This window comes from Humulus lupulus, chromosome 2 (assembly GCF_963169125.1).
Source record: "Humulus lupulus chromosome 2, drHumLupu1.1, whole genome shotgun sequence".
NCBI lineage: Eukaryota > Viridiplantae > Streptophyta > Magnoliopsida > Rosales > Cannabaceae > Humulus > Humulus lupulus.
In genome coordinates this window covers 20554833-20572304 of record NC_084794.1, presented here as the reverse complement: position 1 = coordinate 20572304, position 17472 = coordinate 20554833, and the positions used below count along the sequence as shown (strand labels likewise).

The window sequence follows — 17472 nt, the reverse complement described above, 5'->3', positions numbered from 1 at the left end:
TTTCTGTCCATGTCTATTTTTCTCCCTAAATTATCCTCTTCTATTGCTCATTCTTTTTTCTTTCTTGGTTCTGCATCAGTAAGGAGGTTTAATTCCAATGTCACATTCAATTAAAATGTTCAAAAAAATTGATCTATGGTTTATTACTTGATATTTTATATAGGAAATTCTAGAATGTGCACATAGAATCAGATAGTGGGACCAAAAAACTTGAGAGCTACCAAATAAAATAATAAAATATGATACCTCTCGATAGGTAAGAACATCCATTAAAGTAACAAATGGTACATCTTTGTGGTCAATCTATGCACAATGACGGAACAAGTAAACACATCATCATCACTTGAGAATAATTTTCAAATAATGAATGGTAAGCATAAATAAATATACATATATAATTAACAAGCTGACAATTAAAACCTGTAATAGGAGAAGTCCACGGAAAGCTCCAGTGTGGATTTCGCCCATATCTCATACCTAACCGCTCATTATATAACCTGAAATAGTTATTGCACAAAACTCACCAAAACAAAAGAAAGAAAGAAAAAAACAGAAAAGAAATTAAAATAAAAAATCAATCTCCATAACTGAGTGACTGAGAGAGGGAATGGACTGAGAAAATGCCCAGCCCCTGTTGTAGTGGGAGTGTATACACCCTCTACAACACTACTTTTCCTATGATATATATGTTATAACTACTACATCAATTGCAGCATAAATAAAACACATAGCGCAACAGAATATACCATCAAGAGTTACCCTATAAGTTTTATTATATATAGCAAGAAATCACAAAAGAGAAGCCAAATCAGTAAGAAATGGATTCTCACTGTCACATGTATTAACCAACAACAAAAGATGTATCACTAATGACAGTTAAAACATAACTAATGGCTATGTCTGGTGTAAAAGCTGGAACTCATATAGTAGAACACTCTAATAAAGTCCAATAAATAATTTAAAAACTTACATCAAATGCTTTACTCCAAAAAATGTATATATATAATGTTAACAACTTCAATACACACGACTTTAATTATATAAATCTGCATATATAGAGGAACACATTATGGTACTAATTCTAGTGAACTTGGTACAAGCAACCTTCCCTTTTACTGAAGTGCCGCCAGAGGAGTTAAGCACCTGCATAACAAAGAGGTAGGATTTACAAAAGGTATCCTACTATTCTCAGGCACATGCCCAAAGACAATGGCCTCAAAAGCAGAAAATGAGGGACACTGGAATACCTCTCAGCAGACATCAAAACAAACTAATAACGGACTGTTTTCATATGAAAGCTATAGAAAATGTAGCATCAAACTAACCTCTGCTGTGCTCTTTCCTTCCCGGGCATTATAATTTATATTGGTATCTACAACTTTCTAAGAAGGAAAAAAACAAATTACTGTTTTTGCACAGCTTTACATACCTCATGCTTGGGAAATGCCCCAATAACTCTTGCAATGTACTATTTTTGCACCTGCCCTGCTTCAATTTGTGACAAATGCACTGTATTAAAGTGAAGAAAGAATATATCATGACTAAAAATACTTGTACTTACACTAAGTGCTGGAGAAAAGAGAAATACCCTTTCGTTTTATATATTAATGGATACAAAGACAAATGTTGCTTCTAATAATAAGTAGCTACCAATATACTTGTAAATAAAAAGAAAAAAAAAGTAGCTTAAAAAGCAGTACATAAGAAGCAGCAACAGCAGAAGAGAATGATTCACTATTATCAGCCTCTTTATGTGTATATATACCTCTTGTAATTCACTATCCAAGAACAAGTTTAAGGATTTGGAATGCAATATTAATGAGAAAGACTTAATCAAATCAAAGAGGTTTGGAGTAGTAATCTAAAATCATGAATATAAGAAATCACAAAATCATATTATCTATTTTTGTGTGAAATATATATGTTCTGAACTGTCTAAACATATGTGTGTATTTTTGTATCACTCCCAAGTTCAAAAGTAAGAAATAGTTTACTTTTTCCATGTGAAATATATATGTTCTGAACAGTAAAATACAATCTGAATTTTCTGTATATATTCTTGCTAACCTGGGGGCCACATCAGAAGAAGTTTGATATTCAAAGCAACAGTTTAGACTGCCAAAAGTCACTATTTCTGAAATGCATAAGAGAGGGCCTATTAAACGTATAGTCATGATCATGAACATTAAATATATATAATCTACCAGTCACTTTAAATATATATATATATATAATCAACTCTACCTTATGTCACGTGTTTAATAGTTTACACTATTACCAACAAATTACATGAACATTACATAAAATTTCCATAAAATACGTAATTCTACCACTACATAGAACTCATCCTCACAAGTTTATGCAAATAATAAACTAAGCAACAACTTTAAAAGAAAAAGAAAAACTCTACATAGCTAGTTGTGAAACCAAATCAACATAATCTCAAATACATTTCACAAATCTCACTTCAGAATTTCAGAATAAAACAATTTAGTATAAAATATTTAGGTACACCACATAATGATTAATGGCAATCTAAAGACAATACAAGGACATACTCACATAGCAAAATATATCAAACATTAATGAACATTAAAGAGATTAAACTTACGGGTTCAGCTTCTTCAAGAACACGAAGTTGTGATTGCTCATTGGCAAGAAGGTGAACAATATGTTCGAGCAAAAACTCTTTTCCTCTTAACTGTCTTTCTCTCCAACCTGGAAAAAGTAATCAATAAATAGATCAATATGATGGCCATGAAAGGAAAATTGAGAAAATACCTTTAACACCATCATTGTTTCAATTCGTTTGTTTACTTATTCTTAATGAATTGGACTAGGAATCAATAAATAGCTCCACACACTTGGTCCAATAAATGAGACTAGGAGGAATAATTTTACACAAGAAAACAATATGGAGATTATTTGCATTCATATGGATGCAAATCAAAGATGATGTCAAAGTACTCAAGCCTAGCAGCTTTCTTCTTTTTCTTCTTTTTTCATGTTTTTGCCAGCCAGCAATGAAGAATGAAAGATAAAAGCTTGAATACAAAAGCCAATGTAACAATACATTTTTTGTACAGAACACATTCCAAATCAGTTTAAATGTACTTTCATTTGTCAGCTATTCTTCCAATCCAGGGAATTATCTTAACTGTTATTTTATTGTACATACTATATAGAAATGATTTTGGAAGAAGAAAAAAAATGAACCACAATCTGCTTTCCATAAGCAATTTGCAATTCATGTTGAATACAAATGTAAAGGAAAAAATGTAAATAATTTGGAATGGAACCAACACCATTAGTTAGAGATCTGAACAGCCATAAATTCAAGATGAAGATCAGAATCAGCAACAACTGCTTGTGGATGCATCAGACTGCGGCAGTCTCTCTTTAAAAATGTTCTTTCTGCCTACTAGTAAAAGCAACAATCAATAAAAACCAAAAGAATCCAAAGTTTGAAACTTTCGAACACACTACTTCCATGATTTTAGAAACCACCAACAATTTAATAACAAACATGGTACTAGCTAAGCTAGAACCAAAAAGTCAAGCAACAAGATTCATGACCCAGTTAGGAAGTAATACAAGAACTTTAGAGAACGACCAAGATACATGTCACGTAGCCAATCATTCTGAAAGGTCTGCTTCAAAATTCCATATATAAGATTGTCTATTCATATATAAAATAATATATTGATATTAAACATTCACTAATACAATTAAGAAACTATTTTTTTTAATCCCATTCTATGATTGGTCTATCTAATTCAAGTTGCAGGACTATGTTTCCCATACACGTATTTCATATTTTAACAAAAATATAAAATAAAATAATCATTTGTAAGCAATCAAATAATTCACCTATTTTATGCTAATAAGAGATTTTGAAACTAGAAAAGCACACCATAAGAGATATATAGGCATATATATACGTATACCAATCACTACAAGAAAAAATGCTTTTAATTCTATGTGTATATATATGAGCCACGCATACTAAGTAATGATGGCTCTATTGCTTAGTAATACAAGTTTTATTTCTCTTGTTTTGGAAATACTTTGCACATCTCATCTGTAACGACCTAAATTTGCTATTAAGGCTTGGAGCCTTGATTAGCGTGCGAGGAGGGCATGATGGGATTTATGTGTGACTTTAATGAGTAAAATGCATGGTTATGATTAAAGCGTGTTATATGACTATTTGATTATTTGAGATGCATGACTATGTGGTTAGTATGCATGCTAGGTGCAATAAATATGCATGTGGACCCCGTTTGCATAATAGGGGTAAATTGGTAATTTTAGCTCGCTGAGGGCATATATGTGATAATTGTATTCTGTGAATTGTACCACGTGAGTGTGGTGTTAATATTGTGATGCACGTGCCGAGACGGTCCTAGAGAGCAAATTAACTTAAGAGTCACAGCGGGATTTCTATACCCGGCTGGAGAGGAGCCTAGGGGTACCTCGGGAATTTTATGGCTAAGTTGAGATTTAGCTGGTAATGGTTATTGGTGATTGAGTAACTTGGGTAACCATTAGTTACTGCTGTGGGTAACAAGTTTTAAGATAGAAAGTGATAGAATTGAAATAGAAGTGTAAAGACTTAAGTGCCCTTGAAGGTTTAGTTAGGAAGGATTATTAGGAAGGGGTAAATTGGTCTTTTGGCAAGGGGATATTGAAACTTTCAGCTGAGATATAGGGGGTACGGTTTGGGCATTTGGGGTCACTTGATGCTTTGATAGAAATTGAAGAGAAGAAAGAGAAGGAGAAAGAAGAGCTAGGGCAAGTAAAAAGAAAAGAAGAAGAAGAGTAGAAGGACTAAATTGGGAGCTTAGGAGGAGATCAAGGAAGCTTGTTGGGTGGATTCTTCACTTGAGGTATGGATTTTATACACACTTAAGTTTGGTTTCTGTGTTGATTTGAGGAATTTAATGCTTGAGTTAAGCTTTTCAAGGTTTTGGTTTGAGTTGCTGAAATTAGAGATCAAAGGTGTGGATCTTGGGTGTGTTGATGTTTTGATCTTGATTCTAGTGTCTATAGGTTGTTAGATTGTTCTTATGAAGTTTGGAATTGAGTTTTGGGGTTGAGATATGTGTTTGGGTTGGTTTGGAGGTATTTTGGATGAAGGAATTGAAGGAGAAAAACCCATAAATTTCGGGTTCGTTTGGGCGTGCCGCGGCCCTGTTCTTGGGCGCCGCGGCGCAAGGCTAGTTCCAGGGGAGGTGTGGCCTCTGACTTGTTTAGCGCTGCGGCCCTGTAGGGCTGAGCCGCGGCGCTAGGCCATTTTCAGGGCACCAAAATTTCCAATTTTGAGCTTTTGCTCCAGGGGTTCGGGGGATGTTCCCAATGACTTGTTTTAGGAATTTAGGAGTCCCGAGAGTGTGGGATTGGTCCCGAGAAACGGTTTTGAATTGATTAGTATTAAAGGATGTTTCATGTGTGTTGTGACTAGGTTATTGGAGAGGCTCGTGCTAGAGGACCGTGCTCGCGGCTTTAGTGCATCAGGAGGATCGGAATACAAGTAAGAAAACTATAACACCCGTAGGATAGGGCATGGGCCCATAGTGTGATTGCGGGGCACAGCCCTATATTGCATGTTGCATGATGAGATGATTGCAGGGCACGACCCTATATTGCATTACATGTTAGGGTGCAGACTTAAATGAATTGATATTTGTTTGAATGTTGTTTGATTTTATGCTATATGTGATTATAGTGAAATGAACGGCTATGGCCGAGGGCGGCAGGGCAGAGAACGGCAGCGGGGCCGGAAGTAACACTTGGCACATGGGATGCTTATAGTCAGGGTAGGACCCAGTGGATACATGTGAGATCCTTACGGTGAGGACCGAGACCCCAAGCTTCGGTAAGGCTTCTGGGTCGGCATGGTCGTAATTGCTTAGTCTATTGGTTGACTTGTTTATCTGTGGATTGTTTGATATGATTAACTGTATAATTTTCATATCTTATGTACTGCATGAGTTTTCTTGCTGGGCTTCGGCTCACGGGTGCTCCGTGTTGCAGGTAAGGGCAAAGGCTGGGTCAACCAACCATGAGTACGGAGAGCGTGAAGCGACGCGTACATGTTTGGCCTGCCCGACTGCTTTGGTTGGGGGTTTATTCGAAAATGGCTGTAATAATCTACGATTTCTAGAACTGATCAACTTAAACTTATTTCAAGATGTAAATGGTTTGCAAACCTTATTTTGGGATCCCAAATGTTTAATACTAGAAGTTTTTATTGAATCAACGCATTTTCAAAGATTACAGCCTTAACTTTTAATTAGTCACACTTTCGTTTCAAAACCTCGGTTAGCGAGTTATTGCACAAAGTTTTCTTTTAAAAAACTCACTTGGTAACGGCTCTAAGGAAGTAGGGCGTTACATCATCAATCTTTAAACTTTCCTAGTTTTGCTATCTCTGTAATGAGTAAAAGGAAAGCAAAGCTCTTAAAAAATATCCTTCAGAATATGAGCCATGAAAATGGCTACTACTAGTTCTATAAAGCTATAATCAAAATCAAATCAGGAAGCTTTATGTTGCACATTGAAACAGAGGCCATAATCCCACATATCTTAATGTATTTTCACAGAAAAGCAACCTCAATAGCATATTGAAAACAAGTACAGAGCAAATAGTTAAACATGTTCTGCTAGTTGTTCACTACCACACTAGCACTTCAATATTCTAGTGCCACATTATTCATTTCATATTTTCATTTGACATCTCTTTAGTAATTTTAAAGAAAGTACTAAAAAAAATTTTAAGTACTAAAATTTATTTCCAAATAAAGAGCCATTAAGCTCTTACCTTCATATAAAGCATAATCAAGGAGACACTAAAGTCTGATCTATGAATGAAAAATGTTGTTGCACCATAAAACTAGAAACAACAAGAAACAAAAAAGAAAAAAAACAAGCTCAGTAATTCCAGAAAAGAAAAGATTAAAACACATCATAACAATTAAAAAATGACTTTTAAGATAGCTTTTTCAAACCCCAAAGGAAGTAGGGAAAGAGAGGGTGGGCAGGTAAGTTTACAATAAGGAAATCAAGAGAAAAAAGGTATGTGTAGAAATAAATTAAGTAAGAAAATTGGAATGCATCATAGGATAAATAGAAATGTGTCACTAGGAAGGTAAGGACTAATAATTATCTAATAGCTTTACAGTAAAAGAACCAAACAGGAATATCATAAACAAGGTCTCAAAGCATATCAAGCGACCAACTATCCTAAAACTTCATGTCATAGGAAACTAGACAGTGAGATAAATTATGCTTAAGAATTAATACATGTTCCCATTATGTTGTGGAAGTTGAGTGTATGCATGGCATACTTTTATTCTTAAAATATATTATTTACCTTCCGCCCAACAAATCTTTCTTTAAGTTCTCTGATGTGTTCCTGGACTTGAGGAAGCTCCAGTGCACGTATAAAGCGATCTGAATCTATACCACACAGACAAGTGAATAACAAGTTTACAAAGAAAAAAACCAAATCATCAGGTAAAAAAAGTAACAAAAAACTATTAATACGGGAAACTATTTTGTTAGACACGCAATAATATCATCAAGTAAACAATCTTAATATAAATATAAATAGACCAAACAATCTTAAAAAATGAAGAGTAGGAATTGCATACCCAGAAGAGCACTGACTAAACCCCCAGCACTAATCTCTAAATGCCATACATCTTCACCTTTCCTTACAGCAGAGACTGGTAATCTGTTAGCAACTACCAATACAAAGACTAACAACTTGAATGAAACGCCATGGACCAAGCAGGGGATGCCACTCATCTTTGTCCCACTGAGCTGGTGTAAATTATTCTAGTGTTCTTTTGACCTAAGTCAGTAAAAAATGCATCTAACTCGGTGTCAATAACAAAGGTTCACAAGAAACAGAAAATGAGACATGACAAGAAAATTTCTTATGCTAAAAAGTACAGGGAATCCATGATTTTCGGTTTACATGAAAAAAAAACACTAAAACACATGTATTTCTACTCCAAACAATATGATCCAATTTTCAAATTCTTGCTACAACTTAGTAACTCTCCATTAAATATTCAAAACTAAAACACCAAAATCAGAGCATACTTTTCCAATAATATTAACTCTCCAATAATTTTTATTTTTTGGAAAAAAGGATCACTATACAGATAGGAAAGAGAAGAGCTGACCTGAAAAAGCAAAAATGTGAGAGCAACAAGGTAAACAACAGCCATGCCATGAACTAAGCGCCAAATTGCTGGATGCAGTCTAATCAGAATCCTGTATGAATTTATGTCAGAAAAAAACATACATGATTCAACTGAATACCCCTTGAAACTCCAGCATAAACCAGACATAAAATAGTTCACATGTTTTATGCTAATTCTTTTGCAAAAAAATAAAAAAAAAATAGGTGAGAAAAAATCTTACCCATTCGTCACCCTTTAGTCCCCGTCTATCCCCGACCTTGCACAAGACACAGTCGACCACCACCTGCACCGATCTAGCCCTCACCACCAAAGCACCGTCTGCATCCCATCATCGTCAACCTTTAGTCCCTGCCTATGTCCCATAGTCGTCGAGCCTTAGTCCACGCCTGAGGGACAATCAGAGTAGCTCTTGCGGCGGAGCAAAAGAGGAATCAGAGAAACCATCAAAATTCAGAACCGGATCATGAAAGAAAAGAAAAACCATAAAAAAAAAGGAAACGAAAGTGATATTCCCCTTTTATTTCTCTTTTTCTCGCTCGAGGATCCCAACGACTAGAAATTGAAGGTTGACAGAGAGATAGAGATAGACGAGAGAGAGAGTGAGGAGTTCAGATGTAGTACCAAGCCGAAGAAATGGGGAAAGGAAATGGGTCTCAGAAATGTTGAAGGAGAGGAAATGGGTCCCGGGTCTCAGAAATGTTGAAGGAATTGAAGGACAGGAATTGGTCTCTCGGGTCTCACAAATTTCCAGGTATCCCAAATGAAAAAAAAATGCTAAGTGGCGGGATGTGTAATTATTACCGCCTTTTTTTCCTAAAGTGGCCCAATATACTAGTTTAGCATAATACTTTTTTATTACTATTATATTCATGTGTTATGGAAAGGAGTATTTGGTGTAGTGATTCTATAATAGGCAAGCTAGAAGAAAGTAAAAATACACAATGATTTTTGCAAAGTTCACTGAATAAATCAACTACTTCTTGGGTTACAAAGACTAGGGTAAAAACTTTCACCATATCAAATCATGTTCTTTACTAATTACAATCTCAAAACACTAATTTGCTAAAGAACGAATGAAACACATAGAAAGAATTACATTCACCTACTTAGTCTCACACTCAATCTTTTTTCTTCTAAATCTATTAATTAGAAGTAATGTTAAAATCCCTTCAGAAATTTTAGAACAGATCTCTCTGTTGTTCAGCTTCAAGTATTTCAAAATCAGCTCCAAGAATGAAGCTTCAAACTTTAACAAAAACCCACATCAAAGACAAGAGAGTAGAACCAAGAAGACAACAACAAAAACTCTTTGTGAAAAATTAGTTCATTAGTTCCAGCTGGTCCAAGACCCAAAACGACGTGTATATATGTTCAGCTAACTAATCCTAACAGAACCATTAACAACCACTTAACCAAAATTAGTTAAAGCTAACTGAAAACTCATCTTACGTGGCAAGTGAAAACACTGAGACCACCTGATGCAACAAACACACAATACAGATGTAATTGAGATCATGATTTGCCATTCAGAAAAACATCTTCACAAAATATGGTTATTACATAAAATATTCAGCTTCCTTGTATAAATTGTAACCTTGGCTCATTCTTATCTTTAAGCAGAAAAGATCAATACAGCAGAAAATATAAAATATAGCTGAGTTTATCTTAAAGCTAGCTTTATCCTTTATTGCGTTTAGTCTTAGATAAACAATTTACTAATTTCAAACTAATATGTGCGTATTCTTGAATTGGCTCGACAATGGTCACAGTATTTGCCGAACAATATACAATAATTTGATTCTCATACTACATTTTATTCATGTACATAAATAACATTCGATGTAAAAATTCTGGATGATAAATCTTGGTAAATTATGGAAATTATTTACCTTGGGAAATGATACTTTGAAATCAACTCCCGCATATATAAGAAATGACTAAATTAATAAATTTACTCTGGGTTGTTTGTTGATTTCATGGAATACTAAGCATGAAATCATTTTCCTGCAAAAGTGAACTCAAGATTTCACAATCCTAATTAATTAAGTCCACAAGCATTCACATTTAGAGATATGAATTTGATCTTCAATGGGGGTCGTATTTTTCAAAAAAAAAAATGTGATTCTTCAACTTAATTCTCACGATCTTCCATGCTTTGAAATTTTATGTGGGCGGTACTTTTGTTCCTGATTTCCTTTACAATCTTTATTATATTGGGACATGAATCTTTCTTACTATCACTTAGATTGAAGTATTCTACTTCGCGACTTATCATATATAATGTCGTATATTAATTATGCACCATATATAAAAGAGACTACATATATTTGCATATGTGTATTTAACATCGTGTTTACACAAACAAGTTTAAAACATGTTGCACCACTTGTTACGAAAGAGATCATTATTTAATATCCCTGATGATATATATATATATATATAGGCATAATGGGAAGTTGCTGCAAGGGGAAACTAAGGAAACAACGTGATAATTGTCGTGAATTAATAAAGAAACTTCTCCCACTGGCCTACAATGATCCCAAATGTCATGAAGCAACATGCCTACTATTTCAAGCAGCGAATTCTGGGAACACTTTAATGGTGGTTGAACTGATAAGGCGCAATCCAGATATAGTTTGGAAATCGGATAAAAAACACGGAAGTATATTTCATTTAGCAGTTGAAAATCGTTATGAAGGAATATTCAATCTTCTTCATGAATTGGGCTCAATTGCAGACATGATCGTAAATGAAGAGATCATCAATTCTGAAGAGGAAAGAAAAAACATATTACATTTGGCTGCAGAATTATCACCTCTCAGCAAACGTAATCGTTTATCTGGAGCAGCTCTTCAAATGCACCGGGACGCCTTATGGTTCAAGGTAAATAATTAGTTGTACCAATTTTAATATATTACATATATTGTAAATAATTATTTTGCAATGATATCATAAGGGGTGGAGTTTGACAAAATAGTTTCTTTGTATATATTGTCACTTTATATTATTCTTGTCTTATTTGATAATTTTTGTGGATCATAATATAATAATTTTTTGTTCATTGAATGAAGGAGGTAAAAAAGATGGTTTACCCTTCACTCATGAAAATGACAAATGGCCAAGACAAAACACCAGAAGAGGTATTTGTAGAGAAACATGAAGGCATGAGAAAAGCTGGGGAGAAATGGATAAAAGATACCGCTAAATCCTCAATGATTGTTGCAACACTTATTGCTACAGTTGCTTTCAGCGCTGCCTTTAGTGTCCCTGGAGGATTTGACCAAAATTCTGGAAAACCTATTCTTTTGAGCCATTCATTCTTTTTGGCTTTCTCTCTTGCTGATGGAATAGCTTTAGTTTCATCTGCTCTCTCATTATTGTTCTTCTTATCAATTCTCACCTCTCGATATGCAGTGAATGACTTCCTCATTTACTTGCCATTGAAATTGATGATTGGAAGCACATCACTTTTCACCTCAATAGGAGCCATGGCCATATCTTTTGGTGCAACATTTATTCTATACAATGAATTTCTTGAAGGGACAACTGTCATCTATTTTCTCTATTTTTCATTCCCCTTTCTACCAATAGTATATGTTTGCTTGAACTATTTTATCTTTCGTGATATGATAAGTTCAGCCTTTGCTTTCTTTTCTCTCTTTCAGCCTCGCCAACGCCAACTATTCTATTAGATTTGCTATTAATATTTGTAAAATGAATCTAAATAACAGTCTGTGTATTATATTAGCATTGTTGTTATTTATGTTGTAAAATGTAGTACTGATTTGATGTATTATGTGTGAAATTAATGTTATGAACTTTATTTACTAGCTTTTATAAGTCTTTAAATAATATTAAGATGCAAATATGCATATACTAATGTGTAGCTTGCAAATAGTCAACTTTTTATAATATGATAATCATTATTTTTATTATATTAGTTGGGATTCATTGGTCTATTCTTCTTCCTCATTCAGGATCAACCCAAACGGGAACTATATAAAATCAACCAAAACAAAATAAAAATTCACAACACAATAATTTACAGATCAAAAAGACCACCAAATCTATTTAAGGGAATCAAAATAAAAGTATCGAAGGAATCAATATTATATAAATCTCATCTGCAACTATTTGGAATAAAATGAAGATTACAAATATCAATTTTAGTCCTCTCTCTCTAGCTAGTACTAATTTTGACAATCTATTTTGAGAAATACCAAAACTCTCTCTCTATTTTAGAAAAATTTCCTAAATAAACCTTGCAGTACTTGTTTTTTTTTTTTTTTTGTCAATCTTTTTCTAAATATTAATTAGGCTAACTACACTTGTTTTAATATTACTAATACAATTAAAATTGATTATATTTTAGGTCACACTTATCGTTAATCCAAGTACAAATTATTATATATATGATTTTTTTAAAAAAAATTATTTTAGATACTATAGACTAGTTGACAAAAAAAAAAGTTTCATGATCATTAGTAGATTCACTAATTATGGGTCCACTACAACAATTTTAACTATATATTACACTAAAATCTTATACATATATTCACACTACTAGAAATATAGGCTTTTACTTCAGTGTTTATAGTGAGCATACAAAAACACTGAAGTAAAAACATTTTCAAACTCTTTTACTTCGCTTTTGAAATTGGCGCTCTGAAAAAAATTACATACTACTTCGCTTTTTTAAAAAAACGAAGTGAAAAATTCAAATTGAAGAGGACCGTGTTTGGTTGCACAAGCCCGTGACTTATGTTTAGAGATAATAAAAATGTGAAAAAATGGCCAAGCCAAACGCGACCCTTGTGCACCTTTTACTTCGGTTTTTAGGTAAAAACCGAAGTAGAAAATGCACTTTCTACTTCGGTTTTTACCTAAAAACCGAAGTAAAAGGGTTATATAACCCTCTTCCCCAACCCGAATGGTCATATCCCTCAAACCCTTCTCTCTCCTCTGTGCAAAAAAACCCCAAAAACCTCCATTAACAACCGTGAGCCAACACCCATTTTCATTCTCCAAACCCTTTTTTTTTTCTTTTTTTTCTTGCTACATTTCTTCATTATAAATCGAAATATAGTCCAAAAATCTGTTTTTTTTTTGTTTTATAGAGAAAAAAAATTTGGCCGTGAGTATTTTCTCCATGGTTTCTTGGTGTTTCTTGCTGGATTTTGACCGGAGTTTTGTCATTGCAAGGTAATTTTGAGCTTCAAAACAGGTATAGATTACTAAAGTATGGTTTTGATGATGATTTTATATTTTTCTATGTTTTCTTTTTAATTTTTTTTACTATTCTGAATTTTATAATTAATATTATTAATATTTTGTTAACTTTTCTAATTATTTGTTTGTTTTGTTAGGTTAAATAATATGATAAAAATTAGGTTTATTATAAATATATATGTATATTAGTGAATTTTAGAAATTGTGACAATAGATAAATTTGCTTTTTAAATATTTGAAAAAAATAAATAGCTTGAAGATGATCAAAGTGTTGTTCATTAGTTTCTTTAACTAGTTTGCTTTTTTTTTTTATTTATTGGTTTGATAATTAATTATGTAGTTTACTAATTATGTAATGTTTTAGTAGGGTCATTGATTGAGTAGTGAACTTTGTTGTTCATTTCGGGTGAATTGAAGAGTAATATTGAAGGTTAGTTATTTTTTTTATTTATATTACTACAAGATTTATGTATAAAGATAAGGCTAATTAAATCATCCATATTAGATTTAGTGAAAGTTATGTTTGAAAATTAGTGAAGTAGGCTCTGGGAAATTTGTGTGCTGTGGTGATATAAGGATGGATTCATTATGCTTGATTGTTGTGTTTGTTTGTGTTGTTGTAATAGGAAATTTTGAAATTGCGGTATGCTATAGAAACAGAGGATACTCTACCGAATTTTTTAAAAATTTTATAAGACTAGAACCTAATAATGATGGATTCATCTATGCTTGATTATTGTGTTTGTTTTAATTGGTTCTATAGGTAATTATGAAATTACGGTATGCTATAGAAACAGAGGATACTCTGCCGAATTTTTAAAAAAAATTATAAGACTAGAACCTAATAATGATGGATTCATCTATGCTTGATTATTGTGTTTGTTTGTATTGGTTTTATAGGTAATTATGAAATTACGGTATGTTATAGAAATAGAGGATACTCTGTCGAATTTTTTAAAAATTTTATAAGACTAGAACCTAATATAAGTTTTTTTCTAGCTTATTAGGAACTTAATATTGTTATTAGTATGGATAAATCATGGATGCTTGAGAGGAGAGAAACATCACAATTTCAAGATGGATTCAACAAATTTTTAAAGTTTTGCCTAAAGAATTATAGTGATCCACAAAAAATTCGTTGTCCTTGTATCGATTGTGGTAATGGAGTAAAGGGGAATATTACCATGATAAAGGATCATGTATTTTGTCGGGGATTTGATATGAGTTATAGTAAATGGTATTGGCATGGAGAATTATTAAATGACAACCCATATCCATTAGGTAGGCGAAGTGTAGATGATTTTGATGATCATCCTATAGAATTGCTTGATGAAGCACAAGAAAAGTTTCACTACAACAAATTTGATATACAATGAATCCCTACAATGTCTTACACCATTGGTGTAATACATTAAAAATTGTCAGGGGTTTTAAATGTCTAATGGTGTAAGACATTGAAAGTTTATATTAATGGCTACAATTGGAAGACATTAAAAATGGTGGAAGACATTGGAAATAGGCTGGGGAAGTGGTCATGGGTACATCCAATGTCTTCCACTGGGAGACGTTGGATGTACCCCCGTATACATCCAACGTCTCCCATTGGGAGACGTTGGATGTCCCCCTGCCAATTTAATCACCCAATGCCTTCTTCTTCCTCTCATTCGAACCAGAGAGCAAAAAACACGAGAAGGGGGCTTCGTTTTTAGGGTTTTAAAGGTAATGTTTTTTTTAATTTTCTTGCTTTTTAGTTAATTGTTTGGTAAAAAAAATCATAGATTTAGTATTAGGATGAGTAATATACATGATTTTGTGTTAATTTTTCATTTTTATGCATTATACATTGTATCATTGAAGTTTTTTTTATATATTTATGTCTTTTTAGTTTTTTTTTTAATTTAACCTATCACATTGTATAGATTTCATTAGAACATTTATGTTCATGATTTTTTTAAATTTTTATAATTTTTTATTTTCGAAATTTAGATATATTTTTTATATATACATTATTTTTTTTTTTTTTTGTAAATTGTAACTATTTTGTTATATATATAGTTATGTTAAAATAAATTATAAAATATAAATATATGAAATTTTTTATGTTTTTGTTGATTATTAAGTTTTTAGGTTATGAAATTTTTTATTGATTTTTTGTTTAGGTTATAATTAGTGGCGCATTGGGGTTTTTTTTATTTGTTTACCAATATTATTTACTATTATTAGATATTTAGTGATATTTGTTTAGTAATGTTTAACATATTAATTAATTTAATTTCATAGGTTGTGATTTTGGTGGTGAGATTTTAGAGAGTATTTTGCATCAAAATTCCTATATCAATCACACATTTGAGGTAATTAAGTTTCTAAAATTACAATAATACGTTATATATTGCTAGATATTTAGTGATATTTTATTTAATCTTTATTAATTTAATTTTATTGGTTTGTGGATTTAATAGCGAATTTGATTACTAAGTGAAGTAATTTTGCTAGCTTTTGGATTATTAATTGCAAGAGGTACATATATATTCTCTTACTTCTACTTTTAATATTATTAAACAAATGTTAGAGGAGTTTGAATATCTTAAATATTCATCCATAGTGAAGTAGGTTCTGAGATTAAAATTGTGTGCTGCGATGATAACGGAAGGTTGAGAACTTGTGTGTTTTAGTGAAGTAGGTTCTGAGAAATTTGGTTGCGTGCTGCGGAGCTATAAGGAAGAAACTTATTGTATGCTGTTTGAATTGTTTGTTTTGCTATTCACATGCAGATGGTTAGGTTACTATTATAGGGGAAATGCTGCCCGATTTTATCTAGGATAATAAATAATTAGTTTAATATAGACATCCTATAAGGAAGAAACTTATTGTATGTTGTTTGAATTGTTTTCTTTGTTATTCACATGCAGATGGTTAGGTCACTATTATAGGGGAAATGCTGCCCGATTTTATCTAGGATAATAAACAATTAGTTTTATATAGACATACAACTTTATCACGTGCTTATTTAGTGTTGTTTCTTTTCTTTTCCATATACATAGGAGAATATATGGATAAACATTGGATGTCAGCGAATAGGTTATCTGTGGAATATAGGAATGGGGTCGATTTGTTCTTAAGGTTTTGTTCAGAAAATGTGAAAGACCCAAATTTTACTTATTGTCCATGTCTTAAGTGTGAAAATGTTAAAAAGGTGGATCTTAAAAAGATTAAAGAACACTTATATTTCAATGGGATGGACAATAGTTACACAATTTGGTACTACCATGGGGAGATAGCTCTGATTGCTCCAACTCTGCCAAGTAGACCAAAAGGAGTGAGGAGGAATATAGTGAAGGAGAACTGGGATCCATTAGATGAAATGATTGACGACGCACATTATGGATCAGGAGTAGACCCAAATAAGTTTGAGCCACTCCTTAATGATGCCGAGAAACCAATTTACCCTGGTTGTACAAGATTTACAAAATTATCTGCGTTTCTTAGGTTGTACAATCTAAAAGCTAAACATGGCTGGAGTGATAAAAGCATTACTGATTTATTTAGTTTTTTGAAGGAGTTATTGCCTGAATATAATGAAATTCCAATTTCATTTTATGAGGCAAAGAAGACGTTATGCTCATTAGGCATGCAATACGAAAAAATCCATGCATGTCCTAATGATTGCATATTATATCGAAATAGTTTTGCAGATGCAAAATCGTGTCCTACTTGTGGTGAGTCACGATGGCAAAAGAAAAGAAATGGTGACGATGTCAAGGAAGGAGTACCTGCCAAATTTTTGTGGTACCTTCCGCCAATTCCTTGTTTCATCTGATTGTTTAGAAATGCCGAACATGCTAAAAGTTTGTCGTGGCATGCTAATGAAAGAATAAAGGATGGTAAATTAAGACATCCAGCTGACATCGTTGCTTGGAAGAGAGTTGATTTGAAGTGGCCTTCTTTTGGAAATGAATCTCGTAATATTCGTAGAATAATATGTATGCATTTTTTATAAAGTTTCAATTTAATAATGAATTACTCATAC

The 17472-nt window shown here is 32.7% G+C and overlaps 2 protein-coding genes across 7 annotated transcripts in view; one reads left to right on the top strand and one right to left on the bottom strand.

Annotated features, from left to right (window-relative positions):
* The window catches only part of LOC133817443 (ankyrin repeat-containing protein ITN1-like), a 34324-nt gene extending 22278 nt beyond the window's left edge, over window positions 1-12046 (top strand). For 2 of the 3 annotated variants that reach the window (XM_062249964.1, XM_062249963.1), the window contains 2 exons: window positions 10660-11099; window positions 11288-12046. In XM_062249964.1, coding sequence (XP_062105948.1) covers window positions 10660-11099; window positions 11288-11908 — 1061 coding nt within the window. In that variant the 3' untranslated portion in view covers window positions 11909-12046. Of the gene's footprint in view, window positions 1-8387; window positions 8968-10659; window positions 11100-11287 lie in introns of those variants that run through there. The other variant, XM_062249965.1, reaches the window with a different exon arrangement.
* On the bottom strand, window positions 1416-7854 carry LOC133817444 (alpha,alpha-trehalose-phosphate synthase [UDP-forming] 1-like). 4 transcript variants are annotated; one of them, XM_062249967.1, is made up of 7 exons: window positions 7656-7854; window positions 7376-7461; window positions 6824-6895; window positions 3306-3418; window positions 2612-2718; window positions 2068-2134; window positions 1416-1509 (listed from the first exon to the last, which is right to left on the bottom strand). In XM_062249967.1, exons 1-4 carry the CDS (start codon window positions 7810-7812, stop codon window positions 3308-3310), a joined length of 426 nt encoding a protein of 141 aa, XP_062105951.1. In that variant the 5' UTR covers window positions 7813-7854; the 3' UTR covers window positions 1416-1509; window positions 2068-2134; window positions 2612-2718; window positions 3306-3307. The 4 variants fall into 4 exon arrangements, with proteins under 4 accessions (XP_062105951.1, XP_062105950.1, XP_062105953.1 ...); XM_062249966.1 differs by having other exon boundaries at window positions 1416-1485; XM_062249968.1 differs by having other exon boundaries at window positions 1420-1488.
* Window positions 12047-17472: the final 5426 nt, after the last annotated feature.

Excerpts from the sequence above, each read along its gene's own strand:
- LOC133817444 (XM_062249967.1), bottom strand. The coding sequence starts at position 7,812 with ATGAGTGGCATCCCCTGCTTGGTCCATGGCGTTTCATTCAAGTTGTTA. Across the intron at positions 7,462-7,655 it reads TTTAGTCAGTGCTCTTCTGG|ATTCAGATCGCTTTATACGT; the intron begins GTATGCAATTCC and ends TGTGTGGTATAG. Across the intron at positions 3,419-6,823 it reads TGATTATGCTTTATATGAAG|GCAGAAAGAACATTTTTAAA; the intron begins GTAAGAGCTTAA and ends TTTTACTAGTAG.